Source organism: Scedosporium apiospermum (assembly GCF_000732125.1).
Source record: "Scedosporium apiospermum strain IHEM 14462 chromosome Unknown SEQ_SAPIO_0165, whole genome shotgun sequence".
NCBI classification, from domain to species: Eukaryota; Fungi; Ascomycota; class Sordariomycetes; order Microascales; family Microascaceae; genus Scedosporium; species Scedosporium apiospermum.
Window position 1 is genome coordinate 86,556 of NW_015971866.1, and position 27,898 is coordinate 114,453.

Genomic DNA, 27,898 nt, shown 5'->3' on the forward strand with positions numbered 1-27,898 from the left:
GGTGTCGTCGTTGAAGATCTGCGTTGATCGCCAAAGGTGCTGTTTACTTTGGGTCGGTTTTGGTACCAGGCGGGGGAGGGGAGGGAGACGATGCACAACAAATGGACGAAGTTGGCGGTTGCCCGGTGGCGCTGCAAAAGTCCAAGTACTTCGGACGAAGTATCGGTTTGAACAGGCACAGGCTGGTTCAGCGTGCCTTTTGGTGGACGGTCCCCTGAATTTTTCGGACCTACGCTAGCGATGTCTGCTACACAGTGTTAACCTTTTATTTACCTTGTAAATTGTAGAAATAAAACTCAACACACACTGTTCTCCCAACTTTATCACAAGGAAACGAACGGTCATGTCTGGAAACTACGATGCTCTTCGCAAGTTCATCCTTTGCATCTCTGCTTGCTGGGCAGCGCTGCTCTCTACTGGCAGCTCTTAGGACACGATCACTACAAGCAAAGGGGAAGAAAACTGTACGCAAAATCTCATGCATTACACCCCGACTCTACTATGTAAACAAGTTCTGTAATACTACAGAGAGATGACGAAAAACATTGGAGGATCCATTCAACATAGAAGAAACAACGACATCAACAGCAACAACGGGAATCGCATATCTCTTTTGCAACATGAACCTCCTAGAAAACTCCAAAAACTCCGTTCTCGCGCCCTTGCCGAACCCCAGTGCTTTCCGGATGGCGGAAGATGAAAAAGATAGAAGATAGAACAAAACAAAGACCGTAGCTCGAGAGAGAAAAACACTGCGATGATGTGTAGATAGGATTGGGACTCTGCTTTCCAACTACGCCTCGGCCTTCTTGCTCTTCTTCTTCTTCTTTCCGGCCGGGGAATCAGCCGCCTCGCCCTCAGCCGCCCTCTTCTTCGCATCCTTGGCAGCCTTCTTGGCCGCCTTCTCGGCCTTCTTCGCGGCCTTCTCCGCTTTCCTCGCGGCGCGGTCATCCTTGGACGAATCCTTGGTCGCCTTCTCTGGCTCGTCGACGTCCATCTCGTCGGCGGCGTCGCCAAGGATGGCCTGCATGGCCTGGACGGTGGAAGCCATCACATCGGCGTTCTTGGGGGTCTTCTTGCCTGTGGCGTAGAACTCGAGCCTGTCATCGACCTGCTGCTTCATGGCCTGGCCAAAGAGGTTGGTCGGCGTGCCGGAGAAGGCGTCGATACGAGAGGCGATACTGCACTTGTTGGCGAGATACCTCGAGATCCTTCCCTTGTTCTTGGCTCCAGCCTTGCCGATGGCGCTGCTGTGGTAAAGGATACCGTACTTAGGGGTGTTTCCCTTGGTCTTGAGGGCTCGGAAGAGCGCCTTCTCGGCACCGAGAATCTGGAGAGTCGAGGCGGGGTACTTAGCAAGGGTCACGAGAGAACCAGCCTGGGAGATGAGACGGGCAGAGACGGGCGCGCCCAAGAGCTCTCGGAGATTGGGAGCCACGAGCCCGACCTTGGTGTCAAGCTGGTTTGCGGTGGTCGAGCGACGAGAAAATGTGTCGACGGTGAGCGTAGCGAGATCCATGATCTGTTGCATGTCGTATTCGGTGTATTCGGGACCCATGGAGGTGGCGGCAGCGTCGATGATGGCCTGCGCCTTCTCCTCGTCGTCATTGACGAGGGCGGCAATCTCGTGGAGACGGTCCTGGGTGAGAGTGGCCTTGTCGCCGATGGCCTGAGCAAGCTTCGCGTAGGTCTGGTTATCCGACACGATGGTGGCGAGCTCAGGGAAGTGCGAGCCATACCACTCTCGAAGCCTCATCGTCCACTGGTTGAGACCCTTATCGATGGCCTCGAGGGCGGCGCTTCGCTGGATGATGTGCACGTCGTCACGGCTGGTGTTGAATTTGACTTGTCCTCGAGAGTAGGCATGAGCGAGGGCACGGCAGGCGGCGTTGATGTCGTCGGACTTAAGTTCCGAAACCATCTTGTCGCAGTAGAGTCGGATTCCGCGGAGGAGCGTATCGACGGCCTGAGAAGTCTCACGGCTCTCATATTGGTAGCCGGGGAATCGCTCCTTCAACACACGGGCGGTAGCCGAGTCGTAAACACCCAGGGTAATCTTGCTCTTCTTTCCACTCGTCTCGGGGAGGGTAGCTGCGATGCAGGACTCGAGAGCCTCGGAGAGGACACCCTCCGCAATCTTGTTGGCATTATCGAACGCATCGGCATATCCTCTAAATGGGGTGCGTTAGAGGAACCCAGACTTAAATCGGTGAAATACCACAGTTTTCTTCTCAATCCATCTCGGGGCCCAATTAAGCACATCCTCCCTTAAAAACCTACCGGAAAGGGGAGAAGCCTACAGGCTTCACGAGCTTGCCGAACTTGTCTAGCGAAGCGGCAGCATTTTGGTATTCGGCGCTCTGGAGAGCAACCCCGTCAATCTGGTGCGAAACCTGGAAAACCGAGTAACCCAGCGACGAGTCGTAGAGAATGTAATCGATTTGGGCGGCCATTTTTGCTCCTGGACGTGCCTCAATGCCAACCCAAGAATTGAGGTTTCGAAAGAGGCTGGGAAGTTATCCTGCGCCTCAAGTAGCTCGAATCGTACGGCTTCGAAGGAGAGCCGGGAAATTTAGTCGGAGAAGGAAGTAATGGGCCAAATCCAGAAAGTTAACTGCGTCAATTGCAGCTCTCCGTAGTAGGGAATTGGGTGGAGGAACGGTGAGGTTGGTGAAGGCTTCAAACAAAAGCTTTGTTAAATTTTTTTCCCACTCAGTGTGCTGAATTTTTTTTTTTTCGACCTTGGAAGGTACAGCAGCATTGTGAGGTGCCTGTCCCGCATTGGAAGTGTGGAGCATAAAAAATCCGTTATCTTATCAACACGTGCGTTGGTGTTTCTCACAGGTGTTGCCAGCCGGTAGGTCTAACATCGTCGAAGTTGGTCCCCAGAGACAGACTTCGTCCACTCAAACGCCAAACATGACGTACAAAGGCAGGAAAACAAAGATCTGGCAATCGACATTCGAGAGAGGAATATTTGCTTCAGGTAAAATATGCCTCTAGAATCGTAGCCTTATGTGAAGATGCTCTGTTAAGGACTCGGTTGGATCAAGGTGAGAAGACAAGCCTGTCGCTCAAATCGTTCTAGCATCCCTTCCCGGCTTCTAATGCCCGGCTTCTAAGAATAGGAGTCCAGCACTCTTGCGTCAATTGAGTTTTGTCTTTTGACAATCGTGATTTTAGGACGTGAAAGTCGGAAGAGGCAAACCTCGAGACCTGCTTGATCTTGGTAATCGTGGCTTTCAATCGCCGAAGTAGAGGATCGATGCAATACAACAATTGCACGAACCACAAACGGCTGCTTACTTTACATCGCCCCCCAACATCCTGAATAATCACGGAGAGCACCATGGACTGGACATGAGCGACATGAAGAGCATAGATGTTCATCGTTGCGCTCAATCCTGGCGTGCAGGAGATGCCCGTCTGCCACATTGTTTCCATTGCCGTGCGGGAAAGTAGACGTTGATATCATCGGCTCGGCGGAGAGGTCATCGAGATCCGTTAGCTTTAGCTGGTCTAAACTAGGAGGCAACCCATACAAGTAGAGAATCCGTCATCATGCATCTCCTCGAATTCTCATTCGACGACAACGGGGTTGAGAGCGTGGTGGGGGTATAATGGAGCCTTGGATGGCGAGGTAGCGGAGAGAGGCGCTTGGTTGAGAATTAATGTGGTTGTCCAACAGAAGATGGATACTGCGTCCGCATTGTGAAGCCTCAGTACAAGGCGATTTCTGCGTACAATTGCTGTCGTTGAGTGAGACTTAGAAGGCTTATTGTTCCTGCTGTGTCTATCCTCGTCCTTAGGCGAGAGCCACAAAAATAGATCTATGCAATCATTTGATTATTGGCATGCACACTCAATCTATCAATTGATCAATGAAACCGTTGACAGATATTGAGGCTGAAGGCTGTTCTAATGTGTGAGGCTTTTCGATAGTCCGCTCAGCCAGGCGTTCAGTGGCTGCAATCCGAGTCCAAGTCTGTTCAAACCCTGCGGTCAACATCTCTCTCACCCAGAAACAGCTTCTTGGCAAGCCATCCGAACTCCGTAGTTCTTGAATCAACCAAACGATCCCAATCTCCATAACCCTTGTTCAGCTTGCGAAGCACGTCGTCATCAGCATGCCCCTCATCGCAAACCGCCTGCCCATACCCAATCGCACCGGCCTGCTGAGCTTGGCACCCGGAAGTCATCGGCTGAGGCCGAGCTCCAGATCATCGATATCGTCACTAAGACCTGCATCGGGATGCCCATCCACGCACCGAATCGGAAAGGGGTGATGAGCCCTACTAGGCCAGCTATGCCCGATGTAGCAAATTATTATGCGAGGCCTCAGTCAAGTGCGGTTACGTGTCTGTGCCTTAGGAGAGTAGCTAGAGTGTATTACTTGGAACCACCCAAACTCAGTTGCACCTGCCAGCCCCGCGCTGAGCTACTGATGAACCCTGGTGGCAGCTTCCCTGAGTTACCCCCACCACCCCTCTCCTTCTCAGCCAAGGTCGAGGGCAGCTTCTTATTACTTCTTCTGGATCGGCGACACCTTCCAATTGTTGTCATCCCCGTGTGTGCCTCTTTCCCATTTATAGGTCCACTTCTTGTGTTTCAAGTATGTCATCGTGGCTTGTGAGCTTCATCTTATGACTTCTTCTCCTCTTCATCTGTCTCATTGGTGAGCTGTCCTCGACAAACCGATCATCAAGCTCCGAGTACTTAAGAGCAACGAGCAACGGCAGCTTTCCGGCATCATCCTATCTCACGAACTCCGACATCTTCTTTGCTGGCTTTAACCTTCATTCGCTTCTCGCTTCGCTACCCTTCCAGATTTATCAACAGATCACCAATCAATCTAACATCATCCCCATCACCATGGGATACCGTACTGTCGCCTACTTCGTCAACTGGTAAGCTTCCATCCTGGATATTTCCTCCCAATTCCAACCACAATCCCATCTCTAGAGGCTAACGGAAATGATGAAGGGCCATTTATGCCCGCTCGCACCGACCCCAGGACCTCCCCGCCGAGAACCTCACCCATGTACTCTACGCATTTGCCAACATCAAGCCTGATGGTGAAGTGTAAGTGTGGCCACGAAGATGGCCAACGGGTTCGAACTATACTAACTTTCTGCTCTCCAGCCATCTAACCGATGCTTGGGCTGATACCGACATTCACTGGGACGGCGACTCGTGGAACGATGTCGGTACCAACCTTTACGGATGTTTCAAGCAGCTCAATCTCTTGAAGAAGCGCCACCGCAACCTTAAGGTTCTACTTTCCATCGGAGGCTGGACCTACTCCCCCAACTTCAAAGGACCTGCGAGCACCCCCGGAGGCCGCCAGAAGTTCGCCGAGACGGCTATTGACCTTCTCAAGAACCTAGGCCTTGACGGCCTTGACATTGACTGGGAGTACCCTGCAAATGAAGCTGAGGCCGCAGACTATGTTGAGCTCCTCCGGGTATGCCGCCAGGCCTTGGATGCCTACGGAAACAGCCTACCCACACCCTATCATTTCGAGTTGACCGTGGCGAGTCCATGCGGAACTGAGCATTACCAAAGGATGGACCTCAAGGGCATGGACCAGTATCTGGACTTCTGGAACATGATGGCTTACGATTACGCTGGCGCCTGGAACCCCGTTACGGCCCACCAAGCCAACCTCTACCACTGCGCGGAGAAGCCCGAGTCCACCCCATTCTCCACACAGGCCGCCGTCGATTACTATGTCAACGCGGGCATCCCCCCTAACAAGTTGGTCATTGGAATGCCGCTGTACGGCCGATCCTTTGCAAACACCGACGGTGTCGGCCGGCCCTATCAGGGTGTCGGCCCGGGCACCTGGGAGCAGGGTGCTCACGACTTCAAGAAGTTGCCCCTCGATAGTGCCGAGGAAGTCGATGATCCTTCCGTTGGCGCGAGCTACTGCTTCGATCCTAACACCCGCACTTTCGTTAGTTACGACACAGTGCCCATGGCTAGGACGAAAGCGGAGTATATCAAGGAGCGGGGTCTTGGAGGTGCGATGTGGTGGGAGAGCAGCGCCGACAAGTCGGGCGATCAGAGTATCATTGGGAACGTGGCGGATGCGTTTGGTAGTGGAGGCGGTTTGTTGACGGGTGAGAACTGCATCACTTATCCCCACTCCAAGTACGACAACTTGAGGAATGGATTTCCTGGCCAGTGAGAGAGAGGTGGTGATTAGACTTGTCTGAAAAGATGGATTAATTGGCGGAACTGTAATGGCGATGATGAGTATTCATAATACAGTAGCATCAACAAAGTAATGACTACATCACGATTGACCTGGGCGTTCCAAGCAGTGACATGGTCATAATAGGGCGACAGTTGGGTATGCAAGGCTACAGTTTAGAACAAGTGACGACATGAAGAAAATGAATCACAGGAAAGACGTGAAAGTTTTGTTCAAGCAGTAATTGAGTCTAATGCTACAACGCCGGTATCAAATCCTCAAGTTCGCCCAAAAAATTGCATTCCGTCGTCATTCCCGCAAACTTTTCATGTACTTTTTTTATTTGGTCGTCAAACCCCATTTTAGTTCTTGTCGAAGACGTAGGTGAGGTGGCAGCGGCCACAGTATTGGCGGTCATCCATGGCAGCCATGAAGACACCAGCACCGCACTGTGGGAAGAATAGAATTAGTTGCCCGTTCGCCAATAGAGTAGAGAGGCAGAGAGATAACTTACCGTCTCGTTGGGGCACTCGCGCCTCAAGCGCTCAATCTTGCCATCGGAGTCGACCTTGTAGTACTTGAGCACAGCGAGCTTGACCTTCTTGCGCTTGTGCTTGATCTTCTTGGGGGTAGTGTAGACCTTCTTCTTCCTCTTCTTGGCACCGCCACGAAGACGGAGGACGAGGTGGAGGGTCGACTCCTTCTGGATGTTGTAGTCAGAGAGGGTGCGGCCGTCCTCGAGCTGCTTGCCGGCGAAGATCAGGCGCTGTTGGTCGGGGGGGATGCCCTCCTTGTCCTGGATCTTGGACTTGACATTGTCGATCGTGTCCGAGGACTCGACCTCGAGGGTGATGGTCTTGCCCGTTAGGGTCTTGACGAAGATTTGCATGTTTGCCTGTTGGGAAAGAGAGCAGAGGCTCTTGCGTTAGATTGGATTCTCTATTTGTGCCCACGGGGTGGACGGGGATGGGGGGGCCTGCTGTCCCAGCCTTTTCTGCTGGCCACGATGCGATGCGAACGAATTCGGGGTTTCAAATCAAATGAATGAGTGAAAGGAATGAAGAGAACGACGAGCGCATCGTGGCAGAAAGAAGCAGGGCAGTAGAGTCCTTGAACCCCGTGGGCAAACTGAACAACATCTCAAGACATACCTCGACAATTGGAAATTGCCTTCCTAAGCAAATCTTCAGATGCTGTGGTTTGGTGGAGGGAAGAGAAGAATATTATAAAGTGGTGTGTGGAGGGTCTGCGAATTTGATATTGGTTCTGTGATCTGGGTGAGTAAGCGACCGGCGTCCAGCCCTCCCCCTCTTGCTGGTCAAAGCTTGCTGGGTGCGCTTGGGTCAAAGTGTGTGGATCAGGATCTGAGAATTTCGTCAACACGTCACGTGATGTAGGGTTTCCAAAAAATCATGGGGGCAGGTTTGTGAGCCCCGCCATGCAGATGCACTGTTGTCAGCAAGCCAATTTACTATTCCTGCTGCTTGAATTGACCCAGCCAATTCTTGACCTCGAGAATTTCTCCCACGTCCCTCTACTAACCACAACAGCAACTTCGGTACGTCCGCCTTGGAAGTTCCTCTTCTTCCTTTCCTTTTCTTTTCTTTTCTGTGTAGCTAACAGAAAGCCAAAAGACATCGTCAACATGCCTAAGAAGAGAAAGAATAAGTACGATATCTCCATTCCTCAAGTCCTCAGCTCCAATCGATCGAGCAAGCTGCTGACAGTCTTCTCAACAGCGGTCGCAACAAGAAGGGCCGCGGCCACGTCAAGCCCATCCGCTGCTCTAACTGCTCGCGATGCACTCCTAAGGATAAGGCCATCAAGCGGTTCACCATCCGAAACATGGTCGAGTCTGCTGCTACCCGTACGTTTTTCTCGCTGGACACCTACCGAGCGGCCGAATCTGGAGTCCCTTCAATTATGACCACCTCGCGGCTACTGCCTTGTGGGATGGGCACAATTTGAGCACTGGGAAAGGCCCATCAGCCAGCCTTGCATTACTAACATTCTCTCTCTCCTAGGTGATATCTTGGAGGCCTCTGTCTTCGGCTCCGACTACCCAGTACCCAAGATGTACCTGAAGCTGCAGTACTGTGTCTCTTGCGCTATCCACGGCAAGATTGTACGGTACGTTTGTCCAGAGGGGTGACGACTGCACGCTGCAAAAAGATTTCAACGCGTTGCATGCGCTTCAGACGATCCTTGGTTGTACTTGTTCAATGAACAGAAGAACAACCCCCTCAAAAACCTTTCCCCACGAGGGAATCGTTTCTCCCCCCCAAATGTCCTTCGGTCTTTCCCCAAAGCTAGGTTGGACATAACAAAAAGAGGTACGTTGAAGCGCTAACTTGGATTCTCTAGTGTCCGATCCACGGAAGGCCGCAAGAACCGCGCCCCTCCCCCGAGGGTCCGATACAACAAGGACGGCAAGAAGATTGTCCCCACCCAGGGCAAGTCCTAAAGAAACAGCTTAACAACATTTCTTTAATGATGAGGCGTTTCGTTGTTCAAAATCACATTTTTTAAAAAATGGGACGGGGTTTTTAGTTTATGAACTCAAAATAAATGACGGTTACCTGGGAAAAACAGGGAAACGGAAAAGGCATTTAACTTGAACCTCCCATAATCTTGGTTGTCTCTCTTTCCCATGTGACGTTGTGATGTGCCATCCTCGATAAGAGACTCCTATCGTCCCGCTCCTCATATGCGGAACCAAGATTCAGTTTCGAAGACATGTATCATTATCAATCTCGTAAAGCAAAAAGACGTGAACAGAACGATATAAAAAGTTGCCATGTAACCCAAACCATTCCCCAACTTCACCCTGAACGAAGACCCCATGTCCCATGACCACGTATATAGTAAACCCGACCGATCTACACCCATCCCATCAACCCATACGAAAGAAACGAGGTTAACAACCCCCCTTATATCCCCCCAGGCCTAGGCCCCACCAACATCGTAGTGTAATCCCTATTAGGATGCGGTAGAGGCGCAGGCTGAGGTGCGGCCGCCCGCCCGTGGACGTAGTCCTTGTTCTCGATCGTCACGCTCTTGGTCATGTGGTTGACCTTGTATACGCCCACGAGGCGCGAGGCGAGCTCGAACATGTTGTTGCGGAGCGAGATGACGATGAATTGGGCGTTCTTGGTGCGCTCCTTGATGTAGTTGGCGACGATGGACACCTGTAGTAGCCATGTTAGTCGTTTTCTGTGAGAGAGACAAAGATAGATGGGGGGAAGGGGAAAACTCACATTTCGGAAATCCAAAGCGGCGTCAATCTCATCCATGACATAAAGCGGCGTAGGCTTATAATGATGCAAAGCAAACACCAAAGCCAAACTACTCAACGTCTTCTCACCACCCGACAAATTGCTAATATTCTTCCAGCTCTTCTTCGGCGGCATAACGCTAAACAAGATGCCCTCGCTGAACGGATCTAGCGAGTCCACGAGCTCCAGCTCAGCATTCCCGCCCATCGTGATCATCTGGTACATTTCTTTAAGCCGCAGCGAGATGATGCTGAACCCTTCCATGAAGCCCTCGAGGCGGAGGCGACGCAGCTCGTCGCACCGCTTCTTGGCGGCGTCCCGGCTGGCGACCTCCTCAGCGAGGGCCGAGGCGCGGTTGGCGTGCTCTTCGACGCGCCGGCGGTATTCGGCGAGGACGGAGAGGTCGACGGCGTTTTGAGTCTTTTCTTCAAGGGCGGCGATTTCGCCTTTGAGTTTGTCTTTGGACATGCCTGAGAGCTCGTCCCGAGTGTACCGTGGGATCTCGAGGGTGTGGGATTTCCTTGCGGGCTTGGTAGGCTCTTCCACGGATGAGGAGTCGGCCTCCTCGGAGCCCTCGTCCTCTTCAGTCTGAGAAGTTTCTGAGGTCTCCTCCGAGTCTTCACCCTCTTGCACCTTTTCTTGTTTTACGGGAGCTGGGGCAGGTGATGACTCGCCGGTAAGGTCCTCAATGTCCTGGAGCTTAAGCTTAGAGAGCTTGTCGGTCCAATACTCCCTCCGCCTCTTGTTCTCCACCAACACCTTCTGGTTCTCCTCGAGAGTATTCTTCATCTCGATCTCAACAGCCCTTGTAGCATTAAGCTCGCTCGTCTTCTCATCAAGATCAGCCTTCAATCCCGCAAGCTCCTTCTTCGTGACAGCAAGCTGCTCCTCCGCCGCCTCAGCCCTCGCCTTGAGCTCGTCGGCGATCTGCCCCTGATTCTCGATTTCGCTCTCGAGTTTCTCGAGATCCCGCTCCGCAGCCCCAAGTTCCTTGCTCGCCTTAGCGTGGTCCTTCTCGAGCTTGATCTTGGACTTCTCCGCCTTGGCCTTGCGCACCTCGGCGTTGGATGTCTCCTCGTTGTGCGAGGAAATCTCTTCTTTGAGGGAGTCGACCTTGACGCGTTGTGCGCGGAGCTTCTCGCCACCGACTTCCATGATTTTGTCCTGAAGCAGCTTGATCTCCGCCTCTACGCTCGACGTCTCCGCGTGGAGCTTGTCAACCTCCTTGTTGAGCTTGGCGATCCCCGTCTCTAGGTCGGCAACACGCTTGTCGTCGGCCTGAGAGGGTTGATGCTCCTTGCTGAGTTCCTTGATACGACGATGCGCATCGGCAAGGTTCTTGGCTGCGCTGTCGACCTCGAGGCCGATCTTTTGCATCCGAGTGTCGAGCTTGGGGATCTCGTCGCGGAGGGAGCGGAGCCTCGTTTCCAGCTCCTTCTGGTAATCTTGGAACTCCTGGAACTTGGCCTCGATGGCCTCTCGGTCGGCCTCGTACTTGGCAACCTGCTCCTTGGTGGTCTCCTGCACGAGCTTGGAAGACATGAGGCCCTTCTTGACAGTGGTTCCACCGCCGGTCATGGTACCCGACTTGTCAATGAGCTCACCAGCGAGTGTGACTACCCTCCACCTCTTTGCACCGTAGGCGATCCTGTTAGCCTGGGCTAGGTCATCCGCAACAAGGGTGTCCTGAAGGGCATGGTAGAAGGCGGGCCGGAACCTGTCTTCCTTGGCCCTGATGAGATCGAAGAGGCGAGGGGCATTCTCTGGGGTCTGGATGGGAGACATGTCCCGGGCTCGAAGCTTGTCCAAGCAGATAAAGTTGGCACGACCAAGGTTGGTCTTTCGCAGGTACTCGATACACTGCTGGCCAGCCTCGACGGTATCGGTGACAAAGTTGTCAAGGGCACTGCAAGCAGTGGAAATGGCAACATCATATTTAGAATCAATGGTGCCCAGGTTACCCAGTCTGCCGTGGAACCCATCGATACGACCAGACTCCTTCATCCGCATGAGCGCAGTGAGGACATTTCCCTGAGTCTGGCTCTTGGCCAAGCTCGAGCGAGCCTCCTCAGCCCTCTGCCGCACGTTGGAGACCTTAGTCCGGATCCTAGGCTCCTGTGAAGCGAGATCCTTGATTTCGGACTCAACATGCTTCGCCTCCTCCTCTAATTTGGCCTTCTCGACCTTGCACTCCTCCAGCTCTTGAAGCTTGGCAGCCTTGTTCTCCTCGATGGAAGCGACCCTGGCCTGGACCTCGGCGAGCGCAACAGCTCCGGCATTGGCCTTCTCGCGGAGAATGTTGAGCTCACTCTCAGCGACGGCAATGGCGGACTGCTTCTGGTTGATTTTCTCGTTCCAGGGCTCAAGAGACTTTTGCTTAGCGGCGATCTTGTCCGAGAATGCCTGCGTCTTGCCCTTGAGGCTGTCCCTGATGCGCGCAAGCTCCTCCTCTTCGGCCTTGACCTGCTCCTCCAGGGACGCGATCTCGGCCGCACGAGACTCAATCTCCTCGCCACACTCCTCAATCGTCTGCTCGGCCTCGGCGGCGGATTTCTCAGCGTTGGCGATAGCCTTTTCGAGCTTCTTGCGCTTGTCGTCGAGGAACTTTCGCTTCTCGTCGAACTTGACGCGCTCCTGGTCAAACTTGGCCATCTCCTTAACGAGGGCCTGCGTCTCCTTCTCCTGCGCCGAGAACTCCTTGCTGCCCTTCGCGTAGGCCTTCTCGAGCTGCTTGATGACCTCTTCGCTGCCGTGGTGCTTCTCCAGCTCGGCGTCGAGCAGCGATTGGATCTGCGCGATGGCCTCTTCGGTCACGGCGATGTTGTCCTCGACCTCACCCATGTAGATTTGGTAGAGGGCCGCGTTCTTCATGGCGAGCTCGTTCTCATCGCGCACGTACGCGATGGCCTTGTTCTTCTTGTCTTCGAGGCTGTTCTTCTCCTTTTCGACGAGCTGGACACGGCCGCTCTTCTCGATGCACCGCTCATTGAGCGTCTCGACCTCAGCGGCGGCCTCTTCGATGGGAGTCTTGTACTTGGATGTGCCGATGATGTCCTCCAGGTACTCGAGCAGACCGTCCTCGTGCTCGTTGCCGGCCTTGGCTTTCATCTGGGCAATCGACTCGACCTCACCCTGCAGAATGAGGAATCGCTTGTGGTCGAGATCAACACCGCGATCTCGGAGCAGAGTCGTCACCGTTGTGTAGTCGGAGGTCTTGTTGTTGATGTAGTATTTACTCGAGTTGTTCTTGAAGGCCTTTCGCGAGATGACGAGATCGGAGTTGGGAATAACGGTATGGCCGCCACCGGGCTGTTTAGTGTTAGTAATGGAGGCTGAGATAGGTGGGAGGTGAAGGCTTCAGCTCCAACATACCTGATCAAGGACCTCTTGGAAGTGGACAGCGACCTCGCAATGATCCAAATCGGGATACTCTGCCGAGTTGTGGATAAGAGCCGAGATCTTGCCCTGCCTCATCTTGCTAGCTCGGAAACCAAAGACGAAAAGCAGCGAGTCAATGACGTTGGACTTTCCAGAACCATTGGGACCGACAACAGACGAGAACGACGCGTGGAACGGTCCGACCTCCTGGCGGCCCGCATAACTCTTGAAGTTTGTGAGGATAAGGTAGGTGATGACAATTCGGGGCTTCGGTCCCGTATCCTCGGCTTGGGGTATCGCCATGGTACGCGACTTGAGGACAATATCCATGGGGCGCATGAGCACTGTGTCCATGGGCTTAATAGGCTTTATCGTGTTGTCGTCGGCCGTCGCGGGACGCCGCTCGTTGACTGCGGTAACAGTAATATCGGCCAAAGGCGCGCCCTGCAAGACCGACGGCTCAGGAGACAGGGAAGGTTCTGGTGTTGGAATTGGTAGGGTTGTCTCCTCTGGAACCGCCTCCTGCTTGACGCTCTTCCGCTTCCTGGTCGCCGCCGCCTTCTTCACTGGCTCTTCGACAGTAGCCGTTGACATAATCGTAGTGTCCGGCTCCAGCACCTCGGAAGGTTCCACTGGAGCAATGCTCTTCTTCGGCCGTCCGCGAGCGCGGGGTGCGGCGGTGGAGGTGGAAGCGGCGGACGCGATGGATCTCCGTGAGCGCGTTTGCCTCCGGGGGCTGCTGGTCTGGGGCGCAAACTCTTCTTCGTCGTCGGCCGCGTGCTTGGTCATCGTGGTGTTCATTTCTTCGTCGTCTGAGGAGTCGACGACGGTTCGTCTTGTCGCGGCGCGCCGCGAGGGACGCGACGATGCGGCAGTGGACATGATTATTGTGTGTGTGGTGTTCTACAGACCGCTTGGCCTTGCTAGAACTGAGCAATTGAAAAGATCGGTCAAAGGAAAGAAACAAAATATTAAAACAGCGCACCAACTACGTGGGTGAACGTCTCCGAAAACGACTTTGAAGCTTGATATCTGGAGTCGAGTGGGATGGAAGATACAAATTGACTTGTGGTTGTCCATGAATGTATTGTTTGTATTATGTTCTTTCCCGATTGGGGGTTGTAAACAAATCAGCCACACTTTTGTTGACTTGTGTTGTCGCGATCCACAATCCGCCGCCACTTCACGCGGGGCAAGGTAAGCCACGCAAGTTAGAATCAAGGACGGGACGGCAACAGCTGTCAAGCCATGATTGCAAAGAGCTTCCACTCTCAACCTCTTCCAAACCGCCGACTCTCATATCACGAAGCATTGAGAGCTACAAGACGCAGCCATGGCGACCTTTGATTACCGAAAATTCGAGCATGTATTCTACAACGTGAAGCCGTTTCCCAGCCGCGAATTCTTCCAAGAGACCGAAGCCATCCGCCGCAAGTTCGACGGCGCCCTCTTCATCGATCGTGTGCTGAAAGCTCTGGGTGTAGGGAAAGGTGAGAGCTTCCTCACGACCCAAAACAGCTATCAACGGAGCCAAATTATGCGGGAAAAAAATACTAATACTTTTGATTTGCAACTTCTCCAGCTAAGATATACCCCGCCAAGACTGAACATGCCCTCCGAACACTCCACCAGCAGGTCTGCGAGGCCAACATGACGATGCACCACCGTCTCTCCATCTTCTACTACGTCCTCCTCGATTTCGAATACGCCAACAAGCGAACCGCCTTTACCGAAGACTTTGCCACTCTTAGCGGTGTGCCCAAGAAGTACCAAATTTTCATGCGGGGCCTGTGGCTCCTCGACAGGCACGAGTTCAAGGTACAGTCCCGCCAGGAACTCTCCTGAAAACAGAAAAAAAAGCTCACGCCTAACACTCCCTCTCAGAGCGCCCTAGAATACATCGCCCACCCCTCCCTCATGCCCGACTTCGCCGATGACATCATCACAACCTTCATCCGCCACGCCGAAGACGACACCCTCGCCCTCGCCTACTTCCACACGGTGCAACCCGTTCTCAAGACGCCGCAGGCCCTCGAGCTCCTCTTCTCCGCCCTGGCGGACGCGAGCATCTCCCAGGCGCTGCACTACTCGAGGACGTATCCCGAGCACACGCGCCAGCTTCTCTTCCAGCGCCTCGTTGGGTCGGTATTGGAGTCCGGTGCGGGCGAGGAGGCGGGTGAGCGGGGCGTCGAGCTGATTAGTTTGCCGCTGGATGCTGATGAGGAGAGATGGTTTGAGGAGTGTCTTACGACGGAGTTTGCTAAGCATAAGAAGGCTAAGGATACGCTGGTTATGAGGAGGATAGTAACCGGGAAGTTGGATGAGGCTGTAGCTCAGAGGGGGCTAGGCAGTCAGTGGGGGACCATCATTGAGTCAATGAAGCAGGGTTTGGGTAATAGGGTTTAAATGTGGTCAAAGGTATGATTGATACTCGTCCGTCCATGGACTTGAATGAGCGTTAGTTTTATTATGGAGTAAGGGAGTTGGGGATACCCATTTCAATTCGTCTGAGATCTTCACTGAGGGACTACATCACAGTTATCTTTTTAACCTGGCCTACAGAGCACTTCAAAGCCAATTATGAACGAGAACTTGCCTTCAATTTAAGATTGAGGCCTGCTTAAAAACAAAGGGGATGACAACCTATATCTACCCTTTTCCTAATGATCCTTTTTGAAGAAGAAAAGAAATTTCCTCAATACCACGAATTCATCCATCCATCCACGAAAGAAGAAAAATCAATCATCCATGCGTCAAATCAAGCAGCCATCATACCTGCGACAACGACAGCAAAGGCCACGAAGAGGCCAGTAGGGGATCCAATGCGAGCAGAGGCAGATTCATCACCCTCATCAGACTTTCCAACACCCTCGCCATCCTGATCCTTACCGTCGGATTGCTTAGAAGGACGAGTACGGGACGCGGTGCTAGTGCCGGTGCCGCTGCGGTTGCTTCCCGAAGACGGGGCGGCCGAGACAGCGGGGGCATGAGACGAATGGTGAACGGGAGCATTCGAAACGCTGGGGACGGCCGGGACGGCGGGGACGACCGACGCTCCGTCATCAGGGTAGCTCTCGGGAGCAGTGGGAGCGGCCTCGGCGGCACTGCTTCCCGGAAGAGGATCGACCGGGATGATGGGAATGACAGCTTCCGAAGAAGATGGGTTAGGATCTATGGTAGAGGTGGAGGTAACAGTGACGGTGACCACGGAGGGAGTTCCGTAAAGGGGAGTGCCCTCAGCAGGAGCGTCAGAGGTAGTGGTGACCGGGAGATTCCACTCGTCAAGGTTGGTGGGCCAGATGCTGTAGACCCCATCCTGGTCATCTCCATCTCCGTCCTGGACGCCAGGCTACGCGAGGTCAACAATTTGCTTTTCGGACCGGCAGATGTGTCGAGGCGTGGATAAAAAAAAATTACTTACCAACCAAGGGGGGCCAATATGAAAAGGAAGGCCCGAGGCTGAGGCGTCCTGCTTATCGCCATTGTCGTCCTGGACACCCGGCTACGTGAGGTCAACAATTTGCTCTCGAACTGGTAAATGTATCGAGACGTGGGATGAGAAAGTTTCTTACCAGGAAGGGACCTCCAACGGGGAAAGGAATGGCCTCAAGCTACGGCAGGAGTAGTCAGTAAGAACAGTTCCCTACGAGCGTGTTCTCGAGATGGGAGGGTGTCACTTACGGGGATGGGAGCCATGGGAACAGGCGACCCAAGAATGGCGGGAGCCGTGACATCCGCGGGAGCATCCGCGGGGATATCGGCAGCCGAAACGATGAGAGGAGCGCCGATGAAGGCGTAAGTGATGGGGGAATACATCTTGATATCGTCGAAAGGAATAATGGATGCTTTCTGGATAGAATATTGGAACAGATGAGGATGAGGGTACCAAGAAGGTGAGGGATGACAGGATGTAGAGAGGAGGATAGGAAAAGAAGAGGGAGGCAAAAACAAGAATGAGGATGTTTAAATAGGTGCAGAATTTTCTACTGGAGCAAGGAGCACGACAGAAGGAGCGTCTCGAAGGAAGGAACCTCTCGAAGCTCGAAGCTCCAGTCGCGCCGTGGTGATTCAGCTTCATCTTGATATCCCACAGAAGCAGCGAGGACACGAGGCGTGGAACAGCTCCTTCCCTGACTTTTGGGGAATCACCTGGACGACTTGAATAGACCAAGACCTGAACTCAATTGAACATAAAGAACTGTACATAGAAGATGCTTGGTCACGTCGATGGCCCTGTCTTCCACCATTTGATCCTTGTATCCTGTCTTCGCTCAGAACTCTGTCAACTGCCATCTCTATCCCGATCTGTGCCCGCCCGATCCATCTAGTCGTTCGTTCGTATCGATTAGTCGTTCGTATCAACTAGCCCCGAGTTTGAGTCCTTCAATGTTCGTATCAATATCCAGGGGGCTGGGTGTTGGCCAGACAGAACGAGAACCTTCCTGTGTGAACGGAGAACGCCCACATCTATTCGCACTTCATCCATATCGCAATACCAAGTCATGGGCCTCAAAGAGTGATATTAATCGAATCCTTCACGTTTCTATCCACCGAATATTAAGCCGTAACACTTCCCCTCGAGAATCGCCGCCATCCAGCACATAAACCTAATTCAACATGAACCTTTTCGAGCCACATGGCTCCTAACATTAAATGACAAGACGACAAGAGGTTAAATTTGTACAAACGAAAGTTCAATCCGAAATGTAAAAAGGAAAGCCAGATCCAGTCATAACTTGAATTTTCCTTTTGCTAACCTTTCCCAGCTTCCTCTGAGCAGCGATGTGCGGTCCTAGGTTTCTAGGGACTCCACGGCTCGTCCGCAGGAACCTCTGGCTTCACCTCACCTTCCTTGGGCTCTTCAATCTCTACCTCACCCCCGGCAGGTTCCTCCACTTCAACCTCTCCTTCAGTAGGCTCCTCAGGCTCCTCAGGCTCCACTTCGCCTTCGGCGGGCGGCTCCTCAACCACAACCTCTCCCTCGGCAGGCTCTTCAATCTCAACGTCTCCCTCAGTAGGCTCCCCAATCTCAATCCCTTCAGTAGGCTCCTCCTTAACTGGCGGATCAACCGGCGCAGTAGGCTCAACAGGCTCCTCTTCGACTGGAGTCTCCTCAACAGGCGCAGGCTTAAAGTCCACGTCTGGAACATCCCCATTGCACGGAACCCACTCGAACTCAACCTCTTCCCTAACAGGCCACTCTTCGGATCCGAGGAAGAGACCGACGGCGTTCTCTTCAGAGGCGGAAAGACGCGCCCTCATCCGTATCGTGAGGGGTCCGAGGGCGCCGTCGTCTCGGACGCAGCGGCTGACGAATGGAGTCTCTTTGAAGTCTTCCTCGAAGGTGACGCGTTGGAGAATGGCGGTTTCGTTCTGGATGGGGTAGTCGATTTGCTTGGTGACCTATGATTTTGCGAAATTAGATACTTTCCTCTGTTTTTTAATTTATTTCTTCTCTCCGTTCTCATTCCCCCTTTTTCTTCGATTTTTCCACAGACTCTATTGTCAACTTACAGCAGGATCCGTCTCCCAAAACATGGTAGCAAATAAAGACAACGCAACTTTAGGCGTCGCATAAAACGTCCCCTCGCCCGAAACCTTCTTCGCCGAAAGCGCGAACCCGGGCACGCCGCCGACAAATGTCAGATGGGTAGCGCAGTTGACGAAGCGGTTGAGGGGATCGTCGGGCCCGCCGACCATGGCGTTGAACTCGGCGAAGGAGACCTTGATGCGGTTTCCCTCGAGGTCGACGTGGTTGAGGGAGTCGTTAAAGCAGCTGGTGCCGGAGAAGACAACGTCTTGGATGAAGGGGGCGGCGGGGGCTGCGGGGGAAGCGATGGCGGCTGTTGCCATTGCGGTGAGGGTTGATGTGAGGAGGGCTTTGGTTAGGATGCCCATTTTTTTTGGTTTCTTGTTTCTTCGAAGTCTGAGCTGTGTGAGTGCGGTTGATGGATGGGGAGGGCGAGGTTTGCTCCGATGTTGGGCTCGGGAGTGGGTATCAAATGATGAGAGCAAGAGGAAAGGAAGAAAAAAAAAAAAAAAAAGGAAAGATAAAGATGAAAACCTATTATTCAGAGGCCGAGCAATTCAATATATTAATTGCGATAAGTGTGATTCTTTCTCTCATTGCTTCCATTCAAGGATCGAGTCCAGCATCGTGAGAAAGGCTGGGCGAGGAGGCGGGTACGCGGGAGGCGGCGAGAGAGCTTTGCACTTTATACATCAATCGAATCAATTCCATCTATCCCGCGATGCTGAATGACCCGGAGAGAGATTGACCGACCCGCCGCGTTGCCAAACTTGGGAAGACCAGTTCACGAAGGAACAAGCCGTTTAGATTGGGAGAATCCTGATTTAGGAACAAGAAATCGGAGAATATAATCGAGGTTTCCTCGTCCGCACTTTTGATCCACCGCTCGCTTCACACCCACCTGTGACATTTGATGCGGCCGTAGCTCCAAAGATGGCGGGAAGTAGAAGACGTTCTCTGGATGCCCCTGAGAAGAAAGAGGAAAAGCGGAACTTGTGAGGCCACACGTCCTGGAGCGGTCAACCGCATATAGGCTATATATATTGCGCCGCAGCCACAAATGTCCGCTCTCTCGCCACCCCAACCGTTAGAATTCTGGAGTTTTCAAGTAACGCTACCAGTTGAACTGTTCAAGGAGGCAGCATATTGCTCAGAGTTCTATCATCGGATCTAGATGCTCGTAGCTCGGTCTTGGAGTGATCTACACAAGCCACGAAAGGTCGATGTAAAGTCGCTGATGAAATCTAATAGGGTTTCGATTTACACTGAAAGAAAATCCATACAAGTTCTCAGTCTCTCCTTTACAAATGAAGATAACTCCCATGACTAGGCTAGATCGGCTCTCATGCCCTCTCATTCCCATTCAAAAATGCCATCGGGAATCCTTCTCGTCAACATAAACTACCCTATATTCCACTATGATGAAGGGTCCGAAAAGAAGAGAAAGGGAGATTTGTTGCCTATTCGTCCCTGAAGAGGCAATTTGGAGCCGCGCCACGTTGACTGGTTCAGCGGATGCGGTTAATATCAAACGGTGGCTCGATCAAAGCAGCAATGGCTGCATCTCAGGCCCCCCCCCCCCCCCCCCCCAAATATATAATACGACAGTTATTGGTTATAGCATATAGTGTTCCTCACATGCCTCCTACTACCCTCCTACTATGTCAAATGAAAATAGAGAGGCGAGAGGCATATTTGCATATGCATCTGCCCACACAGTCTGATGATGGTAATGGAAACAGGAAACCGTCTGGGCGATCCCGTCTATCGTTGACATGTCCATGACCAGGACCAGGCAATTAATTAATGTCTGTTCGTCAATGCCGTGGTATGTTTAGACGAATTGATCAATTCTATATTTGTCAGTTTGATGGGATGGGAAGAGTGAGAGAGAATTCGAGGGGCATTAGAACCACAGCGGGAACCTGCAGGCTTTCTATTCAGCTGAGCTTGGAGTTGTTCTTCTCGAGAAGTAGACGCTCTCAGCTCGACGGGCATTCTCACGACGCTTGACCAGGTCACCATTGGATTACACGACACCCAATAAACGTAGCCTCAACTCCTGGTACCATCCAACGAAAGGCCCATGGCCGACACCGTCTTATGCGGGGGGTGCCGGGACCTTGGGGGCCGGGCAGCCTCTTTAGGGGCTCTTCACAGCCATCAGGCATCAACGAATTCGAACCCACCTGCTCCTCTCTGCGACACGCTTCAACGGCAAATACATTGTTGTTTCTCCCTATCTTCCCGTCATCATGCCTCCCCCTCCTCCACCGCACCTGCGAGTCATCAATCCGTTCTACTACCACCCAGAGGACGTCTCATTCCCAAGCTTCCCCCAGCTCCCAGTGGAGCTCCGAATAGCCATCTGGCACGCCTCCCTCGAACGGCATCGCCTTCTTGAAGTCGAAATTGCCCCTCCACCGCATGACCAACGGACCCGATCACGATCGCGGCGAGCCCATCGTCCACCTCGTCCACCTCATCCACCTCGTCAGCCTCGTCCCTACCGAACCAAAAATGCCCTCGGAAGGCTGGTTAGCGGCCGAAATTACAGCATTATAGTCCACGGCATCCAAATACACAGCAAACTGCTCCGCGTAAGCCGGGAGTCGCGATGCGCGGCCCTTTCCTTCTACCGCGTTCATCTGCCATGTTCTTTCGAGTGGTATCCGAAATATGGGCGAAAGGTCGAGGCGATGCTCTACTGCAACCCCGAGTTCGATTTCTTTAACCTCGAGGGGCAGGCGAAGGACGTCGTAGCCTTTATCCACGACCTTCGCGCCCACGATCCACGAAATGTCGGGCTCGTGAACGTCGCTCTGGGGGCTAACACCCTGACGAGCCTGCGACATGACGGCCACGAAATCACCCACCCCTGCGTGAAAGCCTCCTTTACCGACTTCCTATCGCAGGTCCGCGAGGTTGTCTGGGTAGCCCATTCCATCTGGGGTCGCACGATCCGCCCATATAATGGCCATGATGACAGGTTCGGGTTCAAGTTCAACCACTCCTTGCCCGTAATGGGACAGACGCCTCGCTTCGAACTAGCGAAGCGAGACCCGCGACCCATCGGACCCGAACTACAATACGTCCTAACTGCTGCTTCTGACCCACGGCGTCTGCGAATACAGTGGCGAGAGCTCCTAGACATGTGGCAGGCACGCCCCGCCCGACCGGCGAGGGAGCGTGTCCTCTACGCCTATCGCGAACCACCGCACCGCGGTCTGCTCTGGGACGTCGCGACGGCGCACCGCATGCTGAAGGACGAGGAAGAAGGGTGGCTTAAGACGCAGGAGATCTGGCGGGGCATCTTTCGGCGGTTCGAGAAGAAGGATCCTCCCATTGAGGGGCCTGAAGAGCTTGCTAAATCTGTAAGGCCCGCCATTGGGTTCTGGCTGTTTCCTGCCGAGGCGGCCGGGGAGACGGAGGGGTATAATATGGAGATGAAGACGGTGACTGATCTTTCAGGGTACTGGCCTGAGTTGGCGTTAGAGTGCTTGTCATAGTTTGTTCTGAGCTGGGTTCCGCAAGCTCTGGGTCCCAGATAATTGATACCTCACCACCACCCAACTAGGGGCTATCACGAAAAGCGTCTGCGTTCATCTCAAACGTCACGTCGTACTCATGACCTATTCCTTGGTCTCTGAGATTCAGTCCTGTAGATATCTTGCTTGACTAATGGGACGCGAAGGGACCCAACTCGCAAATGGTCAGCGAACTTCTGATCTTCGAAAAGAGATGAGAATGTCATGGCCACACGACCTGGAGTGGCCAACCGTATGTATATAAGCTATATGTTGTGCCGCTGTCGCAAATGTCTGCTCTCTCGCCACACCAACCATTAGAATTCAGAAATTTCAAGTAACGCAGCAACAGTTGGGCCGTATTGCTTAGGCCTCTATCATCGGATCTAGATGCTCGTATTTTGTCAGAGCTGAGTAGCACAACCCACAACACAAACAGGTCTATGCCGCCCGCTCACTGGAATAAGTGACAATAGCTGGGAGCCACACCGCGCAGAAGAAATGGTCCAGTGGTCGTCGGAATGGTCGGAATGGTCAGGTAGGACGTCAGGAAGCCAACGATCAGTCGGAATCTGCATCTCTAGACATCACAGCTAGAGAAGAAAAGAGAAAAGTAAAGATAGAAAGAAAGTAGTATTAAGAAAAGAATAGTAAAAGAATGACTCTCGTGGCGACGCGTAGGCCAAAGGGAAACGACCAATTGCTCTCTGCTGCAGTAGTTTCCCTCCGCCGTTTTCCGCGCTGCCCCTTCTTCCTTAAGTTCTACTCTTTAGATGTGGGAGCCTTCTTCCCCTCTTATGTGTAAGTGAGGTTCAGCTATGTAGCACTTCGGGCTTCCTCCGTGGCGGTACCGATCCGCAAAGTGGCGCCGCCGAATGCCGGTGGCCCTCCGCACCAACACAGTATCTCGGCCTTGGTTTGCGGCGGTTCACACAAGACTTGAAGGGCCGATGTGAAGTGGCCGATGAAGTCGGATGGGATTTCTTACACAGAAAAGCAATCCATACAATTTCTCAGCTCTCTATTGGAAACTAGATTAGCTCTCATGCCCTTTCATTCCCATTTAAAAATTACAATCGATAATCCTTCTCCTCTATATAAAATACCCCAGTTCCGCCCCAGCGAGGGGTCCGAAAAGAAGAGAAATGGAGATTTGACGCATATTCGTCCCTGAAGAGACAATTTGGAGCCGCGGCACCAAGAGATCTTCTCGCCACAAAGACATTATCATGCGAAATGTCAATGACCAATTGCCCTGGAGGGGCTGCTGTTATCCAGTATCAAAAGTACTGCTCGACAAGGATTTAGAGGCTGAGCCCGACTGCTCCGCAAGATCTTCTGGAAATGAAAACGGAAACAACTCGCAAAACTCTTTCGCAGCTAGCGGTTCATCTCCTCAGCAACGAAGTTTCGCGGTACAGAACGGGTTTTTGGGGGCGGCGATGGGGTGCCCACCTTCTTCGTGCACGAACTGCACTTCAAGACCGCCGTTGCCCTCACGACGCTTGTGCGACTCGCTATAAACCTGGTCGAATATATGCAGAGTCATATCACCAAGGGAAACCCTGTCAGACGACTGCCGCCGTACCCAACCCGGGGAGGCTGCCTGTTTGGTTACTGCAGATTAGTTGGTCGAGTGTTAGTGCGAAGCTCAATGTTAAACGGCCTTGGAGAGCCTGGTCTCGTCTCATGGCTCACCAAATGCAGTCCACACGGGCCGTCCCTCTGGGCCATTCCAATGTACAGCTAGTAATCGGAGAGCTTTTATACCGCGCTCTTCGAATACGAGCAAGCCATATTGATGCTCGCCTTGGACATATTGCCTTGGTGCTACAATTAACATTTCCATCTTAGTACTAGGATATTACCGCAAGACATACCCAGCGAAAAGTAGCTGTTCTCCTAAACTTAAGTGTTTTGAAATCCGGATCTCGTGGTTACTCCTTAAGGCCAAAATTGTGTGATGTAAAATCACAAGTTCTGGAACCGCGATATTAATAGCTGCTACACACGTCCCCTTGTTGGGCTTAGAATCTTAGATCGAAACGTTGACACACCTTCGTAAGTCTGCAAAGTGAGATTGGCAAGTTCCACGTCTGGATGGGCTACAAGATACAATACTAGGCTGTTTTCTTCTCGTGCGGGGAGTATGGCATTGATCCGGACCCGGACGCAATTGTGGCTCGAGGCACTAGAGGAAACCTCGAGAAACTCAGATGAGGACGCTGGATCTCGGATAACCTTGAAGACAAATTGGCCATTGGCGACGACCCTATTAGAATCACTGAGTCAGAAATTATTCAATGCGTGACAAAGGGGCTAGATGGTATTAAAATAGCCACGTTTGAGCTATGCCACGCCGTTGTTACCTGCCTCTCGATGAGTGTCACGGAGCGGGAGATATCTGCAAGCGGACTTGGGTCATAGTGAACGAAGCCATGTCCACTCAGAAAGAGTCAGCCAGCTTTTCCAGACCAGAAAGGGCATAGGAACGAACGTACGGTGAGTCCGCTAGCGGCGCTATCGGTGATAGAGGCGACGAGAAGAGTTGCCTGGCCCAGTGTTCCTAGAATCAGCAGATTAACTTGGCGCTCATAGTCAAGGAGATATAGATCAAAACCTACGTCAGCTTGTTCCCATATAGAAAGATTACAATCCAAACAGTAGTGTGCATAGCCCTCTGGTGAAAAGCCCGGCGGGTAGTAGCATCGCAAGTGTTGCCATTGGTTGCAGGAGTAACAATAGACTGTGGCGCCGATATCCGACCGTGTCAATGGTAATTTGCAGATGCAGTTGAATCTCGTAAGGATTCCATCGCCAGAGCTTGTATCGCCGTCGTCATCGTTGACGTCGCCTACGATGGCATTGCCAATTTGAACTCGAGGAGACTCTTGAGTCTGAACACTAGTAGATTCGCTAGTAGATTCGCTAGCAGGTTCGGAAGTATCTGAAGAGGATCGACACTCGGCGGAGCCCGTCTCGCTTTTATCTCCTTCATAGCCGCACCCCTCCTCTGCCAATATGAATTTGATTGGTACCATTATCTCTTCGTAAGCGCCCGGGCTCTCCACGACGTGCTGCCGAATCTCTTTGCCCAAGATCCATAGTTCCTGGTGCATATGTGGTTTGGGGCAGGGATTAGATCCGAGCCAGCGACCTACCAGGCAAGAGAGAAAGTCCAACTTATCCTTGGCACTCTTGGAGACCATGCGGAATGGATGGGCGCGGGCACGAAGCCCACGCACAGCCTGTAACGCAACAAGCGGGAGGATTCGGAACGGGGGGTCATCATCCGGCCTTTGGCTCTCTAGATCTGTGACATTTGCCGTCAATCCCCTGCTCGGTAAGATGGCATTGATACGCTCCAAAAGATAAGCCAAACTCATGTCCAGCACAAAGAAGAGCCTCTCATCTTGCCGTAAGTCTTTTTCCTCCTCCGGAAGAGATTTCATTTCGCGTTCCAGCGGGAGTGTATCAAAATCGAGCCAGCCTCCGGTCTCCCCCACCCAGAGTGTGACAGGCACCCTCTCATTTACATCGGGGAGATATCCTCGAAATCCATCGAGGAGAGAGACATATGGCTCCAGTGGGGGAAGACCGAAATGCAGTTCCTGAGCGATGAGAATGGAAGCCAAGGCGAAGGTCGTCGTGCGAAGGTGCACCTCGCCAGCCGGCTGGTAATCGAGTTCGAACCCCACCAAACGGGAGACAGGATTAGCACCGAGTGAGAGAAGGGAGCGTACGATATTACCATTCTGGATGGCTTCTCTATAGATTTTCGACGAGGGCTGGCAACCGATGGCAGCTTTAAACAATGCCCTTAACACTTGGTCCGCAAGATGGCTGGAGGAAGGGTCTTGTCGTATCATTGATATGGCGAAATCTTCGAACCCCTGGATCGCTACCACCAGTAGGAAGGGTAGTCTACCGAAATGATCAAAGAGGTAGCCGGCCTCGTATAGGTCCCAAGCATTGTGTAACGCCTCGCGAATTTGATCTTCGAGAGACGGCAACAAGGCGTATCTCAAAGTCGTTAAGAAGCCTCTCAGACTGTGGGGTAAAAATCTGGAACTGACGAGTTCTCCGTTGGCTAACCGGAGATAACGGGCTTCCGATGGCGATGGATCGAACGAGAGTATCTTTCGGCCCTCCTCAGAGTCCATAAGGAAGTCGTAAGCAGTCCGGTGAATGAAGGATACTTTGGAGTATATGTGGTACCGTACAATGTTGGAACATTCGCTCCGTGGAATAGTTGCACGCACTTCTAGAAGCCCAGCACACCGCTTCCGTATCGAATCCGCGGCTTCCTGACATATACCATCGATGTAGCTTTCGTCGACAGGGTTTCGAATATCGCCCAGAACACCTGGGCCAAATGACTCCGTCATCATCGCCATGAACTGGAATAGATCCAATTTGCCACCTCGGTATCGTGTGTGAGATGTCGTTGCCACCGGCCCCGCCCCGTCAAATGTTGCAGCAGCGAGGACTAGATTGAAATATTCAGCTGCAGTCCTGCGGTATACGAGGCTGTCTTCGTTTAGCCGCTTCCACATATCAGAGTACAACCCAGATAACTCTCCAGGAAGAACACTAATACGAGACTCAATCTCCTCTTCAGTGTCGCCGTTGGCCCACCCGCGAGCAACGCTTCTCGTCACGAGCTGCAACCATAAAAATACCCCCTCAGCCTTCCAGACAAGGTCATCTATTATCCTGGATGGGAATTGTCGCTGGGATGGAAGAAGATCGTCATGGATGTCATCACTAACGTCGATCTCTTCCCGCTGGTTCAGGATTGTATCGGCATATTTCCACATATCTCCGCGCGTGAGATCCTGGAGTCGCATTTTCTGCACGTTTCTAAAGTGATTCTGGAAAGGGTTTTCTGCCCGGCTGGCTACGCAAATCTTGACTCGCGAGATGCTCTTCAAATCGTTGACCAGCTTCAGCAGCGCCGGCACATCATCCAGGCATATTTCGTCAAGCCCATCCAAGAAGATACAGACTGGCGACGGGTAGTCGGATAGAGTGGCCAGAAAAAGTGATTTCAGCTCTGCAACCGACCAGTCAGTGTCCGAATCCTTGTCAGTGGACGAACTCAGGGCGCCAAGGGTCTTCTCTAAGACTACCGACTCGCGGGAAACGGCCTGGTAAAGTAGTGTGCACAGAAGGCCTTTCATATTGCGCTGCATTGTGATCCCTGGCTTCCAGAAGAAGTGAGAAAGAATGACTGGCCCTTCCCTCCACATGGCCAGTGACGTCTTCGTCTGATCGGCCGTAATAAGAAACTTGACTAGGGTGCTCTTCCCGGAACCCGGCTTCCCGCTGATCCAATAAAGACTGCTCTCTGACCTCAGCCACTCCTGGAAGTCATCCCAAGGCTTGTCCATGGTATTATGTTGCTGCCGCGTACCTCCCTTAGTCGATGAGTGCAAATCCGATTCGGTGTCGCGGAAAATCCAGAGGAAGGTATCCTGGTGGGAATCGGTAATGTGGTTGTACCGCTCGTTCATGCTTGGGAACTTTAGGCTGTGAAGGAATCTTCCTCGCGGACCATCACTGTCCGGACCGGCTCTAACATTCTCTGAGATGTGTTGGGTAGCTTGATCAATACTTTTGATTGTCAGTTTCGCGAGTGACTCCTCCACTGTCGATACCTCTTTGGTAACGTGCTGTTCGATATGACGTGCCACTTCTTCGATGTGATCCTTTGTTGACTGTGCCTTCGATTCCACAAGGTCGCACAGATTTTTGTGGCCTCTTCCGCATTGTATGATGAAATGTTGGACAGACTTGTCAAGTTTTTCAAATCCTGTCTGCTGCTGGGCTTGAATGGCGTCGTTCTGTGTGCTATTGGTAGGTGGTAACTTGTAAGTAGGCAGGTATTATTAGAACCGGCGTGGCAAATACCTTCACCTATTGCTATACCACTTACCATACACGAAATAGGAGATGGGATTCCATCGTATCCTGGTACCGTTGTAGGGAT

General features: G+C 52.6%; 9 protein-coding genes and 1 pseudogene across 9 annotated transcripts; 4 read left to right on the forward strand and 6 right to left on the reverse strand.

Moving 5' to 3' along the window:
* Positions 1-793: 793 nt before the first annotated feature.
* On the reverse strand, positions 794-2,453 carry SAPIO_CDS10197 (Nucleolar protein 56; the record flags this gene model as incomplete). Its single annotated transcript, XM_016783833.1, has 2 exons — positions 794-2,171; positions 2,281-2,453. 2 exons carry the CDS (start codon positions 2,451-2,453, stop codon positions 794-796), a joined length of 1,551 nt encoding a protein of 516 aa, XP_016638684.1.
* Positions 2,454-4,872: 2,419 nt separating this feature from the next.
* SAPIO_CDS10198 (Endochitinase 1) lies at positions 4,873-6,190 on the forward strand (the record flags this gene model as incomplete). The annotated part of the gene is made up of 3 exons (XM_016783834.1): positions 4,873-4,907; positions 4,984-5,082; positions 5,143-6,190. The coding sequence occupies 3 exons, from the start codon at positions 4,873-4,875 to the stop codon at positions 6,188-6,190; spliced, it is 1,182 nt and encodes a 393-aa protein (XP_016638685.1).
* A 368-nt stretch (positions 6,191-6,558) lies between these two features.
* SAPIO_CDS10199 (Ubiquitin-40S ribosomal protein S27a) lies at positions 6,559-7,085 on the reverse strand (the record flags this gene model as incomplete). The annotated part of the gene is made up of 2 exons (XM_016783835.1): positions 6,559-6,645; positions 6,711-7,085. 2 exons carry the CDS (start codon positions 7,083-7,085, stop codon positions 6,559-6,561), a joined length of 462 nt encoding a protein of 153 aa, XP_016638686.1.
* A 756-nt stretch (positions 7,086-7,841) lies between these two features.
* SAPIO_CDS10200 (uncharacterized protein) lies at positions 7,842-8,660 on the forward strand (the record flags this gene model as incomplete). The annotated part of the gene is made up of 4 exons (XM_016783837.1): positions 7,842-7,864; positions 7,936-8,063; positions 8,221-8,326; positions 8,561-8,660. The coding sequence occupies 4 exons, from the start codon at positions 7,842-7,844 to the stop codon at positions 8,658-8,660; spliced, it is 357 nt and encodes a 118-aa protein (XP_016638687.1).
* Positions 8,661-9,126: 466 nt separating this feature from the next.
* On the reverse strand, positions 9,127-13,731 carry SAPIO_CDS10201 (Structural maintenance of chromosomes protein 4; the record flags this gene model as incomplete). The annotated part of the gene is made up of 3 exons (XM_016783838.1): positions 9,127-9,384; positions 9,454-12,780; positions 12,844-13,731. The coding sequence occupies 3 exons, from the start codon at positions 13,729-13,731 to the stop codon at positions 9,127-9,129; spliced, it is 4,473 nt and encodes a 1,490-aa protein (XP_016638688.1).
* Positions 13,732-14,182: 451 nt separating this feature from the next.
* SAPIO_CDS10202 (uncharacterized protein) lies at positions 14,183-15,255 on the forward strand (the record flags this gene model as incomplete). The annotated part of the gene is made up of 3 exons (XM_016783839.1): positions 14,183-14,339; positions 14,432-14,667; positions 14,734-15,255. The coding sequence occupies 3 exons, from the start codon at positions 14,183-14,185 to the stop codon at positions 15,253-15,255; spliced, it is 915 nt and encodes a 304-aa protein (XP_016638689.1).
* A 352-nt stretch (positions 15,256-15,607) lies between these two features.
* Positions 15,608-16,665, reverse strand: SAPIO_CDS10203 (uncharacterized protein; the record flags this gene model as incomplete). Its single annotated transcript, XM_016783840.1, has 4 exons — positions 15,608-16,198; positions 16,271-16,351; positions 16,422-16,460; positions 16,531-16,665. The coding sequence occupies 4 exons, from the start codon at positions 16,663-16,665 to the stop codon at positions 15,608-15,610; spliced, it is 846 nt and encodes a 281-aa protein (XP_016638690.1).
* A 984-nt stretch (positions 16,666-17,649) lies between these two features.
* SAPIO_CDS10204 (uncharacterized protein) lies at positions 17,650-18,747 on the reverse strand (the record flags this gene model as incomplete). Its single annotated transcript, XM_016783841.1, has 2 exons — positions 17,650-18,252; positions 18,364-18,747. 2 exons carry the CDS (start codon positions 18,745-18,747, stop codon positions 17,650-17,652), a joined length of 987 nt encoding a protein of 328 aa, XP_016638691.1.
* Positions 18,748-20,634: 1,887 nt separating this feature from the next.
* SAPIO_CDS10205 lies at positions 20,635-21,888 on the forward strand (annotated as a pseudogene; the record flags this gene model as incomplete).
* Positions 21,889-23,302: 1,414 nt separating this feature from the next.
* Positions 23,303-27,873, reverse strand: SAPIO_CDS10206 (uncharacterized protein; the record flags this gene model as incomplete). The annotated part of the gene is made up of 4 exons (XM_016783842.1): positions 23,303-23,431; positions 23,495-23,512; positions 24,408-27,759; positions 27,845-27,873. The coding sequence occupies 4 exons, from the start codon at positions 27,871-27,873 to the stop codon at positions 23,303-23,305; spliced, it is 3,528 nt and encodes a 1,175-aa protein (XP_016638692.1).
* Positions 27,874-27,898: the final 25 nt, after the last annotated feature.